We start from the raw sequence: 17050 nt of genomic DNA on the forward strand, positions 1-17050 counted from the left end.
CGAAATGCGTTTTGCTTACCCGTGTTTGGCTCACTGTGATGGGAATATGTAGCCTATTGTTTTATTTCAGTGGGCTCATAAAAATCTGGTTTAGAAGAACTATTGGACCGATATTCCTACATGTTCATGGTTCCCAAATTGTCCATGGTTTCCAAGATGTTTGCAGTTATTTTTGAGTAAATATGTATAGAAATAATGTTTAGCCACTTCCCCTTAAAAGATATGAAACAAAATGATAAGGTGATGTCATTCAGAATCACCGACCTGTCTATTCTGTATTGTTCTGAATAAATTAAAGTAGACTTTTATTTTGACTAATGTTGCCATTTCTACGTCAGGAAATCACATTACGTCACTGCCGACTACCTTCATGCTGCGTATGTGGACAACAAAGTAGAACTGGCCACTGGGCATAATGTGTTTGTTTTAATTAAACCGATTAATAAAAGTTTTGACCCTGACTACAGTTGACGGAAGGAGCATACAGCATGGGGAAAAAGGACAAGGGGGATCGAGGTGCGTTTAACGTCTACATAACGGGCACATTTTAGTTGGCTAATGTTAGCATAAAGAAGCATGGAGCTCCTGTGCCAAATTATGTACATCAAACACAATTTTAAAGGACACCATTATGCAAAAACAAACAATGTTCAAGTTGTCGGGATACACTAGTTAGTTGGTGTTTCAACTGGTTGACTGTCCTGCTAGGAAACCGGTCAGCTAACGTGGTGGTAAACATAGTAGAGCTCTATATTCTATCCTGTTGTGCAGAATATTGAGCGATGATAGTAGGCCTACATTAATTCTAGGTTTGTGCCTGGAGTACTCTCTTTAACTGCTACGAAATCTACATTTTATACCTGTCACTATACACTTATGAAGTTCAATCAAAGCCGCTTTGTTAAAAAGTTATCTGGTTGAACTGTACGACAGAGCGGTATAAGTCCAAGAAGAGGTACTACGAGGAAGACAACGATGATGAGGAGGCTGGAGGTAGCGAGTCGCAGGAGGCTATCCCTGCCGCTGCGGGGAAGCAGGTGGATGAGGCGGCCGCCAAAGTAGACGAGTACGGTGCCAAAGACTACCGCCTCCAGATGCAGCTGAAAAACGACTTTGGATCACGTCCTCTCTGGGTGGTGAGTTGCCTCTGTCACCTCAAGTTACCTTTGCTGTAAATATGGCACGCAGAATAAAGGTACACCTCTGAGCTCAATGTTAGTACAGGATCTCCACAAGGCTGCTGCCTCAGTCCTAAGCTCTTCATGCTACATGACTGTCTCTCAAGCCATGACAACACCATCATCATCGAGTATGCTGATGACAAAACCATCCTGGGGCTCGTGAAAAAGGGAACAAGTCAGAGTACAGGGCACATAACAGAAACTTCCTAGATAGGAAGGGAGGAATTTTTGGATAACAGAATGAAGTTTCCTAACTTAAAGGGACACTGTGTGATATTTTTAGTTGTTTATTTCCAGAATTCATGCTGCCCATTCACTAATGTTACCTTTTTCATGAATACTTACCACCACCATCAAATTCTAAGTATTCACTATGACTGGAAAAATGGCACTTTTCATACATGAAGAGGGGGATCTTCTCCATGGTCCGCCATTTTGAATTTCCAAAAATAGCCATTTTTAGCTGCAAAAATGACTGTACTTGGACCACACTAGAAAATATTTGTTTAATACTTAGTAAACTTTAATGTAAAAATGAAAATTGGCAATAGGCAGCCCAGTTTCAATGAGCAGCATAGTTGCAGTACCCTTTTTGACCATTTCCTGCACAATGTCCCTTTAACTAAACTTGGGAAGAAATCTTATCTTATCTTAAGATAGGAAAATAGCCATTCCAGAATCATCCTAAGTTTGGAATATCTTAACTTAGGATGCCTAAGTTAGGAGACCATACACCCTGTCCTAAACTCAGGATACCCCTGTTACTGGTGCTTTTTTGCATATTATGGTCAATGTCAGCAACGTTGGGCATCAAACCAAAACACCTAGAGTAGATGCCTGCTGGGTCGTTGGGGGCATTTTGTCTTCAATAGAGAAAAAATGGCACTGGTACGGTTACCACAATTCCCAACCAGGCAGGCTACAATTCCATAGTTGCCTGATTATGATGTAGGCCTAAATAATTTTACCATTTCAATATGTCATTGTTCTTTCCATGCAAGTCTAGTAGCCTACCTTTATTAAGAAATTAAAAAAGAAAATAGTTTGAAAGCCACATTTCCTATTAACAAGTGTAGCCTTTGAATTAGGCTTTCTTTGTCAATGGGGTTTGCACATCAAAGACTGAGTTTGCAACGTCCAAAAAAACCCAACTGACTTCACGTTACATGCTGATGTTGTGACAGACTTATGAGCACAAAGTGCGCTCCCTCGCCAAAGTCTCCTCTCAGGAGTTGAACAGGACAAGTTACAATGCCTAGCTCTAGTCGAGCCTACTACTGATGATTTTATAGGCCACACAAAACTAATCAATTTGTCCTCACAAAGTTAACGGTTTAGATACTATGCTAAACAGGATTTAGCATTTCTAGGTTGCGTAGCGTTGTTTAAAAGTTAGCCTATTTGATGATCCGATTCCTCTCACTCTCTCTCGCCCTCTGTCAGTGCAGTCACACAGGCAGACGCACCTTGCTCTCTCTCTCTCTCTCTCTCTCTCTCTCTTCCCATCTTCACACTGTCATTCAAACTAAGACAGAGGACTTGTAGAGAGCATCCTCATCACTGTCTGGTATGGCAACACCACACAGACTGAAAGGAAGTCTCTGCAACAAATAATCAAGACTGAAGAGAGGATTATAGGCACAACACTTTCCTCTATGAACTCCATATGTACAGCGCAGCCAGAAGAGAGCAAAGAGAATCATTAAAGACCCACTTCATCCAGCTAACTCTCTGCTCAGACACAAGCACTGCACGTACAAGCTGAGACACAGTAGAGCGGACAGTAACTCTCCCAAAAAAGCACGTTTTTTAACAGATTTTCCCCAGCTACAGTCAGACTGATGGCAGAACATTTGACTTACTTTGTTTTTTTGATCTGATGTCACTTTTTAAAATATCTTTTGTCTTTTTCCTTTTTTTCTATTTAATTCCATTTACTGACTCAGATGGCCTGCACAAGAGTTTCTATGTGCCTGGACTAGTAGTCCATGCAAAAAATTGGCAAATAAAGAACTTTGACCTTTATTACCGCATTCTACAGGAGGAATGGTGCGCGTTATGGGGCTACCTCATCAAAAACTGTTTCTGGTTTTTGTTATACAACCTATTCACTTCAAAACGCCCTTGGTCACATGGGTAAAAAAGAGGGGGCTTTTGAGTCATTCTTGGAAATGCTCACATGAAATTATTCGAAGACTTTGGCTCTAGCAGCTGCGGTAGGATTAACAGTGTCTAAGCCAGCCAGTGCTGAAAGACTAGAACAGGAGTGGAAAGAAAAACTTAAAGTTTAAGTCCTGAAACTTTAAGTCCTAGACCAGGCACCTTTGTTTTAGTGTCCTGGAAATTCTGCATTGGGCTAAAATGTGTACTGGAGCTGTGAAGGAGTTTGACCACAGTGGTGTTAAGCTGTACACTGTGAGTGATTGATAGGCCAGCGTGACCTATTAGACTCGTATAACCCCTGCCATGTGTCCTTGGCCTCGCACAAACTTTGGCGTGAACTGGTGTGGACTTGTGTAACCTTTCTCTCAAGGGCTCTCTCCTTCCTCCTCTCCTACTGTACACTGCCTTTTTCTGGTTCATTTTGCTCTTTCTGTCTTTCTTTCTTTATTTCATTCTTTCTTTCTGTCTTTCTTTCTTTCGATGCTCTTTCTCTCCCTTCTTTTCTTGTTCTTTGTTCTTTCTCTCTTCTTCTTTCTTATGCTCTCTCTCTCTCTCCCTCTCTCTCTCTTTTCTCTCTCTCTCTCTCTCTCTCTCTCTCTCTCTCTCTCTCTCTCTTTTTCTCTCTCTCTCTCTCTCTCTCTCTCTCTCTCTCTCTCTCTCTCTCTCTCTCTCTCTCTCTCTCTCTCTCTCTCTCTCATTCTGTTTCCATTTTTCATAATTTTTAATTAGAAAAAAAGTTTTTGACCCCCTATCGCCATCCATCCCTTAGGCCCTAGGTGGTCTCTCTCTCTCTCCCTCTCTCTCCCTCTCTCTCTCTCTCTTTCTCTCACTCCCTTTTTTCACATTTATTTATTTGTTCCTCTCTCTCCATCTCCTCAGGCTCCGGATGGCCACATATTCCTCGAGGCCTTCTCCCCGGTCTACAAGTATGCCCAGGACTTCCTGGTGGCGATAGCTGAGCCTGTGTGTCGGCCGATACATCTGCACGAGTACAAGCTGACGGCCTACTCGCTGTACGCCGCCGTGAGCGTGGGTCTGCAGACCTCGGACATCATCGAGTACCTGGAGAAACTCAGCAAGACCTCCGTGCCCGAGGGCATAGCGCAGTTCATCAAGGTAATGGAAACACCTGTCATTATAGTGCTAAACACCTGTCGTTTTAGTGTGAGAGGTTTCATGGCTAACTTGGAACCGCCTGGTGGCCAATCTTCATGAATCGCACATTGCCCCAGTAAGAGCAAAGTGTGAAGGTTCAAGACGCCGAGTTAAGGGCACCGTTTTATCAAACTATTACAATGCACACAACATTGTGGGTGATGTATCAGAGTTCAAAAGAGGACAAATTGTTGGTGTACATCTTGCTGGCGCATCTAACCCAGACTTTATCCAAAAAACATAAAACCAAAGCTGCCCAACTCATGGCAGAATTAAATGTGCCCCTAATCTCTCCTGTTTCCACCTGAACTGTCTATCAGGAGCTCCATAGGGTCAATATACTCTACATGGCCAGGCTGCCATAGCCAAACCTGTCTAAGACCAAGTGTTGCCGTCAGAGGCGAATCTAGGGTCAGCTGGGGCCCCAAGCAAAATTCATTCAAAGGAATTAACAAAATCGCCACAATTGTAGTATTATGGGCAGTTATTCACCATATAGGGGGCTTGGAGGGAGCCCAATCGGCTGCCTGCCTAGCCTGGTGACAAGATACGCCTCTGGTTGCCGTTTCATTGTCCAACCTAGATAGATAGCTAGATCGATAGATCGATCGATCTGCACTGCTTCACTAGGTAGGATGATGGGATGCAACTTACATGACATTCCTCCGTGCCCGAGTGTAATGCACAGCTCATCAAGGTAAAGGATGTGTTTTTAGTCATTTGTCGAGTTGCTCATCACTGTTGAAGGCTGCCGTCTACATTGACGTAACAGAGCAGTGAAACTGGGACTAAGCTCTCTGCAAATATGTGCTTTTTTAACAAGAGTTGTTTTTCTGTTTTCTTTCTGTCAGCTTTGCACGGTGAGCTATGGCAAAGTGAAGCTGGTCCTGAAACACAACAGGTTAGTACTGTAGCTTTATTGAACATTACATTACATTACACTAAACTAAGCTGATACTTGTTTTGTCATTATTTGGCAGGGACAATGCAGTGCACATTAGTACAGACATGACATGACATGGCAAGGCCATGACAAACTTGCGGATGTGTTATAGAAGGTTTATAGGCAGATGGCTAGTTCCTTCAGCCAGTGTTTCACTTTTCTGTTAAATGTTTTGAACTCAATTTGTCTTTTTATTTCAGTTGGTAAGTCGTTTCAAAATTGAGTCCCAATCACTGAAAAACATGACTGGCCAAAAACAGTTTTTTTGTGTCCCTCTTCTCTACAGTTGCCAGTCACTGCTTCCCCTCTTGTGCTTATTTTCGTTTTTGTCACGTGTGTAATTACAGTACTTGGCACAACCTCCTATGAACTGCTTACCTTAAATGACCCTCAACCTAGTGTGTGCGTTTGTGCGTGCGTGTGTGTCTGTGTTTCTGAGAGGGTGAAAAGGTCATATATTGCCCCCTACACAATCCCAGCCTTATGGATTACATGAAAGCATTAGCAGCAATACACCCTTGGTGTGCATAACCATGACAAAGTTGACCTCAAGTAGCCTCGCGAGCCATCCTACGTACTTCCGCCAAAGGATAGGCTCCACTACTGTAGTCTGGCCGTGCTTCTCTGTGGAGTGCTTGCAGCAGTAGAATTTTGATTGCAACGCCCCCCCCAGAAAACAGCCAATAATCGAATACGCCCCCCACGTGGGGCCGAAAGGGGGAGAACGCTCGTGACAATGACGTACACATCTGCGCCAGAGCCATTGGTCTGCGCTATGTTGTTGTTGAGTAACTGCCAGCGATTGGGTGAGAGGTGTCCAATAATTTCAAACTATAATTGAGTGCAAACTTCCTGCTTTCTACAATCGCTTCAGAGCAAACAAATGCCAGACCATAAATACGAAATGAAATGGTAGTATTATGGGATGGTCAGGACCAGGCTAGACCTCAAGTGGGGTTCAAGGCAGTTTCTGTTGAATGGGTCCACAGAGGATGAATGAATGAATGAATGAATGAATGAATGAATGAATGATTGAGTCAGTTCTTATATATATTAAAAAATACATGATTGACTTCCGCATAAATCGCACCACATACTAAATGAAAAAACAGAGAGTTAGGATGGTACAATAAAGCTCAGGAGCTTATTTCCATTGTGGTCCTTGGTGTTGAATGGTAGCAGATGTTAAAATGACAAGAGAGGTCCACCAATTATTGTTGGTGACTGTTGTTCATGGACTTAAAGCAACACTGTTTCTGGAAATAAGCCCATTTTACACTTCCCCTTGGGTTAACCCATTGTGTCCTGGAGCGACCTATACACTGCATTGAGGTTCTTGAGATTTGAGCTGTTTTATTAAAACTGTGGGTATGTTAAGAGCTGAATGAACACATTGTAGTGCAAAATGAAGGTTCTAGCTTTTAAATGCACTTTATTTCCTGTTTTTACTGTATGTGCTTCGGAGGCTGAGATATTTACGTGTTAATGGGGAGAGGGCACCTTTTCCCAAAAAGGGCTTAGGCTGAAATGGGTTAAATAATGGAGTTTTATCTTACTCCTGTTCTTCCAGCTGTTTTTTTTTTTTTGTTTTTTTTTGTTTTTTGAGTCCGACAACATTAAACTTGTATTTTATTCGCACACCTCAGCTGACAGGTGCGTCAAAGATGGCCCATGGGTCAGTCAGCAGACGATTTGAAAAAAACTCCCACCCGCACACTGACCATTTAGCTGTTTTTTGTCTGTGTATTAAAGAAAAACAGTGAAATGGTCAGTGTGCCAGAGTTTTTTCAATTTTTCTGTTGTGTCTGACAACAACCTTCAGTCTGATCAACCATGTTAAAAACTTAAACGATCTATTCTTTTTAAAGAACTTGTCCACTTTGTTAAAGGACTGCAGTATCGTTTGGTGTTTTACTGAATGAAGAAGAACAGGGGAAAATAGCCAAAGCTGTCATGTAGATATTTCTACAAAGAGGGTTTTTTTTAAGGAAAGGGGTAGCATTAACAACAAGTCCGACAGGCGGACAACAGATGCGTCCGTCTATGCCCGTTCTGAACCTTTTTTGCCCAAACGCCCCCTTGGCCTCCTCATAACCTGTCAAGGCAATTTATCAATAAGCCTACCATGTACTGTATAAGCCTGGATTTGAAAAAGTACCATAGGATTTCAACAGTGTTGGGCAATTTACTGAAAAACTGTAATGCATTGCTGATTACATGTTACTGTCTTTTCAAAATAATCCCTTACACTACATTTAGCAATGTGGGGACCTAAGGCGAATTTAGCTTAGGGGGGCCATCGGTCCATCCCATATCACATTTTTTTTTAACATAAAATCTCTATTTTTGTTAGGCTATTTTTTTTTTTTTAATCACTTTTTTTTTTTTTTTTTTTTTTTAATTACAAACATAAAAAACAGGCAAACATTACAACCCTTTCTGGACAGATTTCAATGAATAGGCTATTTGCAATTTTGCATAGGCCTACATTAAATAAACTAAAATGTGAAATTCTCTTTTCACTTTAATATGAGAGCAGTGATGTCCCCCCCTCACTGAAGTGTTATTTCATGTGTGAGCATGATGCTGTCACCTATTTGAAGTGACGTTGATGTTGGATTTCATGGAATACTTTTAAATGCCGCTTTGGGAAGAAAACAGAGTAGGCGACAGGTGAACTGTATTTCTGTCAAAACAGTGGTTTGCAGGCGTTTGCGTTTTCACGTGGATATTGTCTTCGTGGACCGTAACAGACAAACCGTAAGTTCCATAAACTAATCAATGAGACATTGGCTACGTGTACATGATGTTTTTAAGTCCGATTTAATAAATGCGATTTAAATAGATCGGATTAAGAGTTATTTTGCGATGTGTATACATGGCACTTTCACTTAAATGCGATTAAACGTCTGGGGAAAATAGATAGATTTCCAGGCTACGTCACACGGTAACAAAAGGTAACAACTGCGCATGCGAGGGGCAGAAAGCCGCGCAGTTCAATATTGTTTTCTATCGACGCTGTGGATAACTTGTCTAAGAAAGTGGGATTTTAAGATGCTGATCTATTTTCAACTGTACTTGCAGAGTTAGTTATGTGATCGGGATGATTTGTATACCTTGCACAGGGCATCCGGTTTTTAGGAAATGTAGGTTTTAATGAGTTTAAAGGTTTTTTGTGATAAAGCAGGTTGTTGCACCATAGCATTTTGATGTGTTGTTATTGTAACAGACTTAAGCACTTTAGCACAGTCTATGATGCTATTGATTATACGCTGGAGAGCATTCATATTGTTAATAACGGAATTACCAACTTCCAACTGTAATTAGATCCTAGTTGTTTAAAAACTGGTAACTTGCTTTAGCAAGCTCACACTAGTGGTGGTGCTAGCTAGCGAAAGTTAGCATAAACGATTGCAATGTTGTTATGACACAGATGTTTAAGTTATTAGAGATCTGTTGTCCGTTTTTCATCTCCTTACAATTGAAATACAAAATGTAGATTAATCTACAAGTAGAGTCTTGAGATCTAGTAGCAATGCAACATCAGAAATGGGCTGATTTTGTCCAGGTAATGTAGCGCGCTAGCTAGCTAGCAACGCTTATTGAGATTCGGTAGGTAGCATTGCTAGCAAGCTGTACTGTTTCAAATGGTTTATATGTCAGGTCATATATTCAACAATACCCCCCTTTCAACTTAAATTTACATTTTATGTAAGATGGGAGAATCATGTCTGACTTGGAGGTAGTGGTTAGTTGTCCAGCTAACACGCTAACGTTCGCTGCTAGCTAGCTAGCTAACGTGTAGTTATTAGATGTTTGAAATTCACCAGGTTATTTATTTGGTACGGTCGCCTTTCCGTTTAAATGCCGGTTAATCAAGTGTATGAACATATATTCTATGAACAACTATCTGCCAAAAGTCGCACAAGCAGATGTTTACATTTTGTGTATCTCTTCAAGTCTGCACCAAGCACAAACAGCACACTGCCTGCAGTTGTAAGCACTCCTGTTATGGCACATGAATGATCGTTTTACATCCAAGCAAGATCCTTTGCCCTCTCGCTCACTCCCCCCTTTTCCTCAATGTAGTGTACAAAAACATCGGAGAAGAAACGTTGTCACCTTGATCAAGCACGTTTTACCAACATCAGTGTCAGCCCATTGGCAGCCTTCAGATGTGTAACCTGAATTCTTGTTCCTGATGTCCAGTGGGGTGCGTGGGTGACAAAGACAAGAGGTTACAGTTGACAAATAAACTTCTTTTTATTAACCCAAACAGCGAGGCAACTGACAGGCGACTCAGCGCGAGTCCCCAACTCAGGGTGTCCCCCCATAAACAGTCCGGCGGGGGAACACATCACCAGGAACCAAAAATCATCCATAACATAACAAAACTCATCCATAACAATTCGCCATAGAATAATCAATAAAGTAGTTTCACAAGCATAACACATATTAAATAAAATACCCAATAATGGCCATAAGGCACAACAAAGAATTAATAGTTTACAGTCGTCCCCTGCTTAAAATAGAAATGTCCTCATTTCATAGCATACACCAAACAGAGCAGAACAGAACTGGACAACCATAACAGGAAGAGGGAAAACAAAACAAAAGGTAAGTATACTGTACAAACACAAGGCAGGAATACCGTAATCATGGCACCCATGCCTATCAGGTGGTCCAATAAAACAAACAGCAACAACAAAAAAACATTATAAAAATAGTAAGTATGCCTTAAGCACTGGACCCATACCTATCGGGTGGTCGTACTAGACGGCCACTACGGGTGGTTACAGGAGGCGGCAACCGCCTAGGTGAGATCGCAGAATCAGTGTCCACATCCACAACAGGTAACGGGTCAGAACAAAAATGAACCTGAGGACCCCCTTCAGTATCAGTAATAGGCACTGGCCTCTGAACCTGTGGTGTGGTGCAGTGTGGTGCAGAGACCGACTGAGTCTGTGGAGCAGTGTGTGGTGTGGTGCGGTGTGGTGCAGAGACCGACTGAGTCTGTGGAGCAGTGTGTGGTGTGGTGCGGTGTGGTGCAGAGACCGACTGAGTCTGTGGAGCAGTGTGTGGTGTGGTGCAGAAACCGTGGGCCGATAGGGTAAAGCCCCCGACAGTGCTGTGAGGGTTGACTGATTAGGAGCAGGTACTAGGTTACCACCATCTGCCTCTGGAGATTCTGCATTATGAGATGACCCATCTGACAACCTTCCCTTATAGACCTTCAGCCTATTGTGATGCACCACCCATTTCCTGGATTCTGGTTTCGTTGGATCAGTGATCTCGTAAGTCACACCAATACTATCCCCCTTATCAAATCGTTTCAGAATGACAAATGGCCCCTTCCATCTAGCCGCTAACTTGTTCATCCGTTGTGCTGGGTCATCTAATAACACATAGTCCCCCACCTCATGAGGGTGAAACACCACCTGTTTATCATACTGCCGCTTCTGTTGGAGTTTAGCAGCAGCCGACCTCTGGGCAGCTTCCCTAAGGGCGAGAGAAAGACGGGAGGTAACATCTTTGACATACGCTGCAGGTGTACCTGGGGTAGCAGATGTGGCTGTAGGACCCCAGTTTACTGTAAGGTGTAAAGGTAGATGTGGCTCCCTACCATGGGCCAGGAAAAAGGGAGAAAATCCTGTACTACAATGGACACTGCTATTGTATGCCAGTTCTACCTGAGGTAAGTACTGAACCCATTCCCCCCCTGTCTGTGACAAATATTTGGCTAGTTGGTCCTTGAGGGTTCTATTAAAGCGTTCCACCATACCATCAGACTGAGCGTGGTAAGGGGATGTACGGGTTTTCTCAATCTTGAGTAATACACAAAGCTCTTTCATTAAATCGGATTCAAACTGTCGTCCCTGGTCTGTGTGAATGGATTCCGGAATGCCATGATGCCTAATGTACTCCTCAAAAATACACTGTGCTACAGTAGTGGCACGCTGATCTTTCATAGGATACACATTGACATAACGGGTGAAATAATCCATGAGGACTAGGACATACCGGTAACCCCCTGCCGTAACAGGGAGTTCAGTTATATCTGCGGCAACTTTCTGAAATGGCCGGCCGGCCTGAATGGGTTGCAAAGGTGCTTTCTCATGTGGTGTGGGGGAGGCACGCTGCTGGCATGGCAGACATTCACTACAGAACTTATATATATCGCGTGACATATACGGCCAGTAACAAATTTCCTTTGCTTTCTCAAGAGCACGCTCGGCACCCAAATGCCCACTAAAACCGTCACCATGAAGAGCATTTAAAACCGTAGGCACCAGTTGTTCCGGTAATACAACCTGGTGAGTTACAGTAGCATAGGGGTTTGATTTGGAAGCCCGACACAGAATACCATGTTGGACACTTAGTTTCTGGAATTCATGCCAAAGCTTTCGCACTACCGGAGACGTTCCTTTTAACACTCTCATGGGGGGTCGGCCCCTACCCCTCTCTGTCCAAGATAAGACCATTTGTAGTGACTCATCCGCCTGCTGCTGTCTCCGTATTTCATCTAGGTTGATTGAGAAGGAGGGAGAAAGATTAGGAGCAATCAGTGCCTCCTCCCCTGTCCTACCAGCTGATGCAGCTGTTACCCTAGAGTTGGTGGAGGTGGAGACACACTGCACTGCTTTAGTATCCCTCTCTGTGCTACGTCGTCTGGACATACCATCTGCATTCCCGTGTTGTCTACCCTCACGATGACGAATGGTGTAGTCAAACACATCTAGTTCAAGGATCCAACGCGCACGCCTACCAGTAGGGTCATTATCCACCTGAGCTTTAGTGAGGCTAAGCAGGGGCTTGTGATCTGTGATGATTGTAAACGGGGACCCTGCCAGAAAATGTTTGAAATGTCTCACTGACCATATAATGGCCCAGAGTTCGCGGTCATAGGTGGACCATTTCTGCTGTGCTGCCGTGAGCGTATGACTTGCGTACGCAATGACGTGCTCTTTACCATTTTTCACTTGGGCTAAAACCGATCCAATACAGGACAGAGACGCATCTGTGTAAAGCAAGAATGGCAGAGAAAAGTTGGGGTGAGCTACTATTGGCGGACTAGTGAGCGCATGCTTCAATGACTGAAAGGCGTCCTCACACTCGGATGTCCAACTAAACAAAGCCCCCTTCTGAGTGAGGGCATTCAAGGGTGAGGCGAGAACGGAAAAATTTCTCACGAAGCGACGGTAGTAAGAGCATAGCCCGACAAAAGCTCTCACCTCCGTAGTGTTTCTGGGCGTTGGCCAGTCGCGAACCTTATCAAGGTTTTTGGCATCGGGTTGAAGGCCCTGGCTAGAAACCACATGTCCTAGAAAGGTGACCTGACTGCAAGCGAAATGGCACTTAGTTGATTTCAGCTTAAGGCCGGCGGATTTGAATCGCCTAAAAACCTCCTCGAGGCTTTTCAGGTGCTCTGAAAAGGTGCGGCTGAACACCAAAACATCGTCAAGATATATCAAACACGCTTTCCAGTGAAGACCACGTAGTACCAATTCCATTAATCTCTGGAAAGTTGGGGGTGCGTTGGTTAAACCCATCGGCATGACTTTAAATTGGTATAGGGCACTGCCTGTGGTAAAAGCAGTTTTCTCTTTGTCCTGTGGGTCTAAAGCCACTTGCCAATATCCACTAGACAGGTCCATGGTACTAAACCAACATGACCCCGAAAGACTGTCTAACGCATCCGCTGGACGAGGCAATGGATAAGAATCTTTAACGGTCACAGCATTTAATTTTCGGAAATCAATACAGAACCGGTAACTACCGTCTCGTTTCTTTACGAGTACGACGGGCGAAGACCATGGACTACAACTCTCCTCAATGATGTTCTCGTCCAACAAAGTTTGAACCTGGCGGTCTATTTCATCACGCAAGCGAGGGGATGTTCTGTAAGCTCTCTGTTTAATTGGCTCCGCGTTCCCTGTCCGGATACTGTGCTGAACTTTATCTGTCCTCCCAAAATCCCTGTCATGTGCACTGAAAATGTCACTATACTTAAGAATTAAATTCTCTAATTCTTGTCTCTGTTCGGCATCAAGCGCTGCTTGGCTAAGATCCACTTTAGGGAATGTCGCTGTCTGGGCCTGTACATTGGCTACAGTAGTTTCAACTAATGAGAACTCTTCCCCCGATTGGTTTGCAACTGAATGAAATTCCCCTAGTTGTTTATCGCCTGGCACATGGCAATCTTCCGAGGTGGGGTTCATCACTCGAATGCAAGCCACTCCCCTTCTTACTGTGGTCAATGTACGGGCCACCAACAGACTAGGCATGTGTTGTGAATCAGGTTCTAAGATACCAGTGTAATTGGGACTGTGTTCAAGGCCACTTGGATTAGACTGAATCTTAATCAAGACATTCATCTGACTTAGAGCAGGAATGGTCACAGGTGCCAGCATTACAGCACTGCACTTTAACGGTGCTATCTGAGTGCTACAAAGCAGTGGAACAGGCCTGTCCCAGAGCTTCAACTGATTTGTGGTTAGGTCGATTACGGCATGGTGTTTCTGCAAAAAGTCCCAACCCAGAATCAGTGGTTGTGTGGCATTTCGAACTACCTGTACATCATGACTGAAACACTCGTCACCGATTCTGATTGAAATGGAGAGTGTGCCTAATGTATCCAAACAATCCCCTGTCACAGACTTTGCAAGAACATATGATTTCTGAATTGGCCTCCTCTGTAAGGCTGGGATGGCCATTCTCATAGCTTCACTAATTAGTGAGATTTCAGAACCGGTATCAATAAACCCCCTAACAGCAATGTCTTCAACAACAGTAAACACATATGACATAGGGGTTACATGTACATTATCTGACTGCAGAAAGTGTGGGGTCATACAGTCCTGAACAGCAGATACTCGACCCATAGTACCTGCTAGCGGCCGTTTCCCTGGTAGATGGTGTCCTCGTCGCCAAAGCTCACGTGCTGACCTCTCTCTCTGGACGGGGGCGATAGGAGTACCGGCTTGGTGATCGCCGCTCATCTCTCCCCATCGTGGATGAAGCGTGTGGAGGACGGTGCTCCCACCGGCCTGGATAGCTGGGCGCTGGGCTGGAGTTGCGCCGGTAACCGGGGCTGGGGCGCCGATACTGGTCCTGGCCGCTCGATGATCTAGGAGCCCGGGACGGTGAAGCAGGTGAGTAGCCACGGCCCCGTCGACCTGGCGAAGATCCGTGGCGGGCGTAATAGCCCCCCTCATGGGATGAGTGATGAGACCGGTATGCAGAGTGGCGATCTGGAGACGACGATGGCGAACGCCAGGATCTCTCTCTCTCTCTCGAAGGCCTCTGCCACGCTCCGTCACGCTCGGCCCGTCCTCTGTAGTCATGGTCCGTCCTTCGCTGCAGCCGATCCACCTCCAGTCGAAGTGCACGCACATCAGCTGACAGCTCCTGAACAGCAGCTGCCAACTCAGGTGCTGCACTGTACGGCGCGGCATCATGCTGAGTTGACACCATGGCAGAAACTGTCTCCGTTGATGTGGCAGCCACCGGGAGGGTAAGTGACTGAGGGCCAGCTGGGGCCGAGAGCTTCAAAGCTTCCTGAGCCCTCTCCCACTTGCCGGCAATGACCAATGCTTCCTCCAGCGTAGTGGCCCCATGCTCATGACATTTTGCCTGAAGAGTGAGATCTAAGCCAGCCACGAACCGTCTGAATCGCTCCATCGCAATGGCTGGCGCGCCATAATCTGGAAACGCCTCGAGCACTAGCCTGGTGATTTCAGCAGCAAACACTTCCAAGGGCTCTTTAACCAACCGTTGTCTGGCATTGACGAACGTTTGAAAATGTAACAAAAATTGCTTCCTGCCAAAAACCTCATTCAGCTTCGCAATACTTTTGTCATAATCATCCTTCTCTTCCTCAGCCAAAGATAGCCAATATGCCAACGCATCCCCACTCAGCCGAGTAGGCAGTATGGTGGCAAGATCCTGTTGTTGGTAATCGGAGCAGGCTTTCACGGACAGTTCGAGTCGCGACTTCCAAAGCGAAAAACTGTCCTTATCCTTGCCATCACCGTGGAAACACGGCGGCAGCTCGACTTTATAATGAACTATTCTTCTCACCGTAAGGTCACGGTCGGCAGCCAGTGCTTGGCCAGAGCTAATAGCAGGGGCATTAGCGTTAGCGCGAGACGCCGCCGCCTGAGGGACAGGACGATCAACTGTGCTCACGACCGGGTTATCTTCACCCTCTGACATTTTCGAAAAAAATATAATAATAACGCGCAGGAAAACACGTACTACATTCAAAAAAAAAAAAAATCAGAAGATGACCAACTCACAGTCCAACACTAGCAAGCTAGTTATAGATGCAATCGAGCAACAGTCCAACACTAGCAAGCTAGTTCCATCCAATTCGCGCCAAAGAGTCGCAGGTCCAGCCGCTAGCTGCCGTTTACCTCGGTTTGGTCCAGAAGTTGCCACAGGGTAAACGCGATGATGACACACAAAAACACCGCTGCCACCAGTCTGTAACCTGAGTTCTTGTTCCTGATGTCCAGTGGGGTGCGTGGGTGACAAAGACGACAGGTTACAGTTGACAAATAAACTTCTTTTTATTAACCCAAACAGCGAGGCAACTGACAGGCGACTCAGCGCGAGTCCCCAACTCAGGGTGTCCCCCAATAATCAGTCCGGCGGGGGAACACATCACCAGGAACCAAAAATCATCCATAACATAACAAAACTCATCCATAACAATTCGCCATAAAATAATCAATAAAATAATTTCACATGCATAACCCATATTAAATAAAATACCAATAATGGCCATAAGGCACAACATACAATTAACAGTTTACACAGGTAATGCTATTAGCACTGTATAACCTGCCTTTTTTATCATGAAACCTAGACCTAGGAAAGGCTCTAGGTGGCAAAATTACGATTGGGGATGGGTCGGGAGAGTGTGTACTGGCCGTTTTTTATTTAAAAAAGAGCAACTAGCAAAATAACAAAAAGTAACACACGTAGATTTTAACAGAGCTGTATACTGTTTTTCTATGGCCGTATAAGCCTTTCTGCCCCTTGTCGCCGTGCGCAGGCGCGCTGTTAGTAAACATGAAATCTATCTATAAAGCATTGCGATTGGACTGAGGACGCACGTGCTGAGCGAGCCAAATAAGGCACGGGGGCGTGGTTCAATGCCACCGAGATGCAGGTCATCTTCCCCACGAAAATCGTTGCCTCAGGCGGACTGAAATCACAACATTTCCCCCTTTCTCCCTGGATCATTTACAATGCTACATTAGCTACCCTGTTAGCATATACAAACGAGTGGTCAAATGCTAATGTGGAGTAACTTTGTTGTGCTTCATTACTTCGTGGGGCACTTTTACATCAATATATGGAAGCCACAACATTTATAGTCGCTTAGGGACTTTAAATTAAGCAAAACTTTCATGTGAAAATCAACAGGAAGTGCCGCCATGTTTTTCTCACAGGCAAAGAGCACGGTTGGTTTGCACGCATGAGCTCCAGGCCAAAACTGAGCGACTGCCACCTTGTGGACACAAGAGGGAATCACAGGAGGGAATCACAATTCAGAAACGCATCACGGGAGGGAAACACATCACGGGAGGGCGGACGGACG

At 44.6% G+C, this 17050-nt stretch overlaps 1 protein-coding gene across 1 annotated transcript in view; it reads left to right on the top strand.

Annotated features, from left to right (window-relative positions):
* Positions 1–361: 361 nt before the first annotated feature.
* Positions 362–17050, top strand: part of ercc3 (excision repair cross-complementation group 3) — a 41130-nt gene continuing 24441 nt past the window's right edge. The window contains exons 1-4 of the mRNA XM_063212061.1: positions 362–516; positions 934–1136; positions 4224–4460; positions 5351–5400. Of these exons, the coding sequence (XP_063068131.1) occupies positions 489–516; positions 934–1136; positions 4224–4460; positions 5351–5400 (518 nt within the window). The 5' untranslated portion in view covers positions 362–488. The remainder of the gene's footprint in view (positions 517–933; positions 1137–4223; positions 4461–5350; positions 5401–17050) is intronic.

The sequence above is a fragment of the Engraulis encrasicolus genome, chromosome 12, assembly GCF_034702125.1.
Source record: "Engraulis encrasicolus isolate BLACKSEA-1 chromosome 12, IST_EnEncr_1.0, whole genome shotgun sequence".
Taxonomy (NCBI): Eukaryota; Metazoa; Chordata; class Actinopteri; order Clupeiformes; family Engraulidae; genus Engraulis; species Engraulis encrasicolus.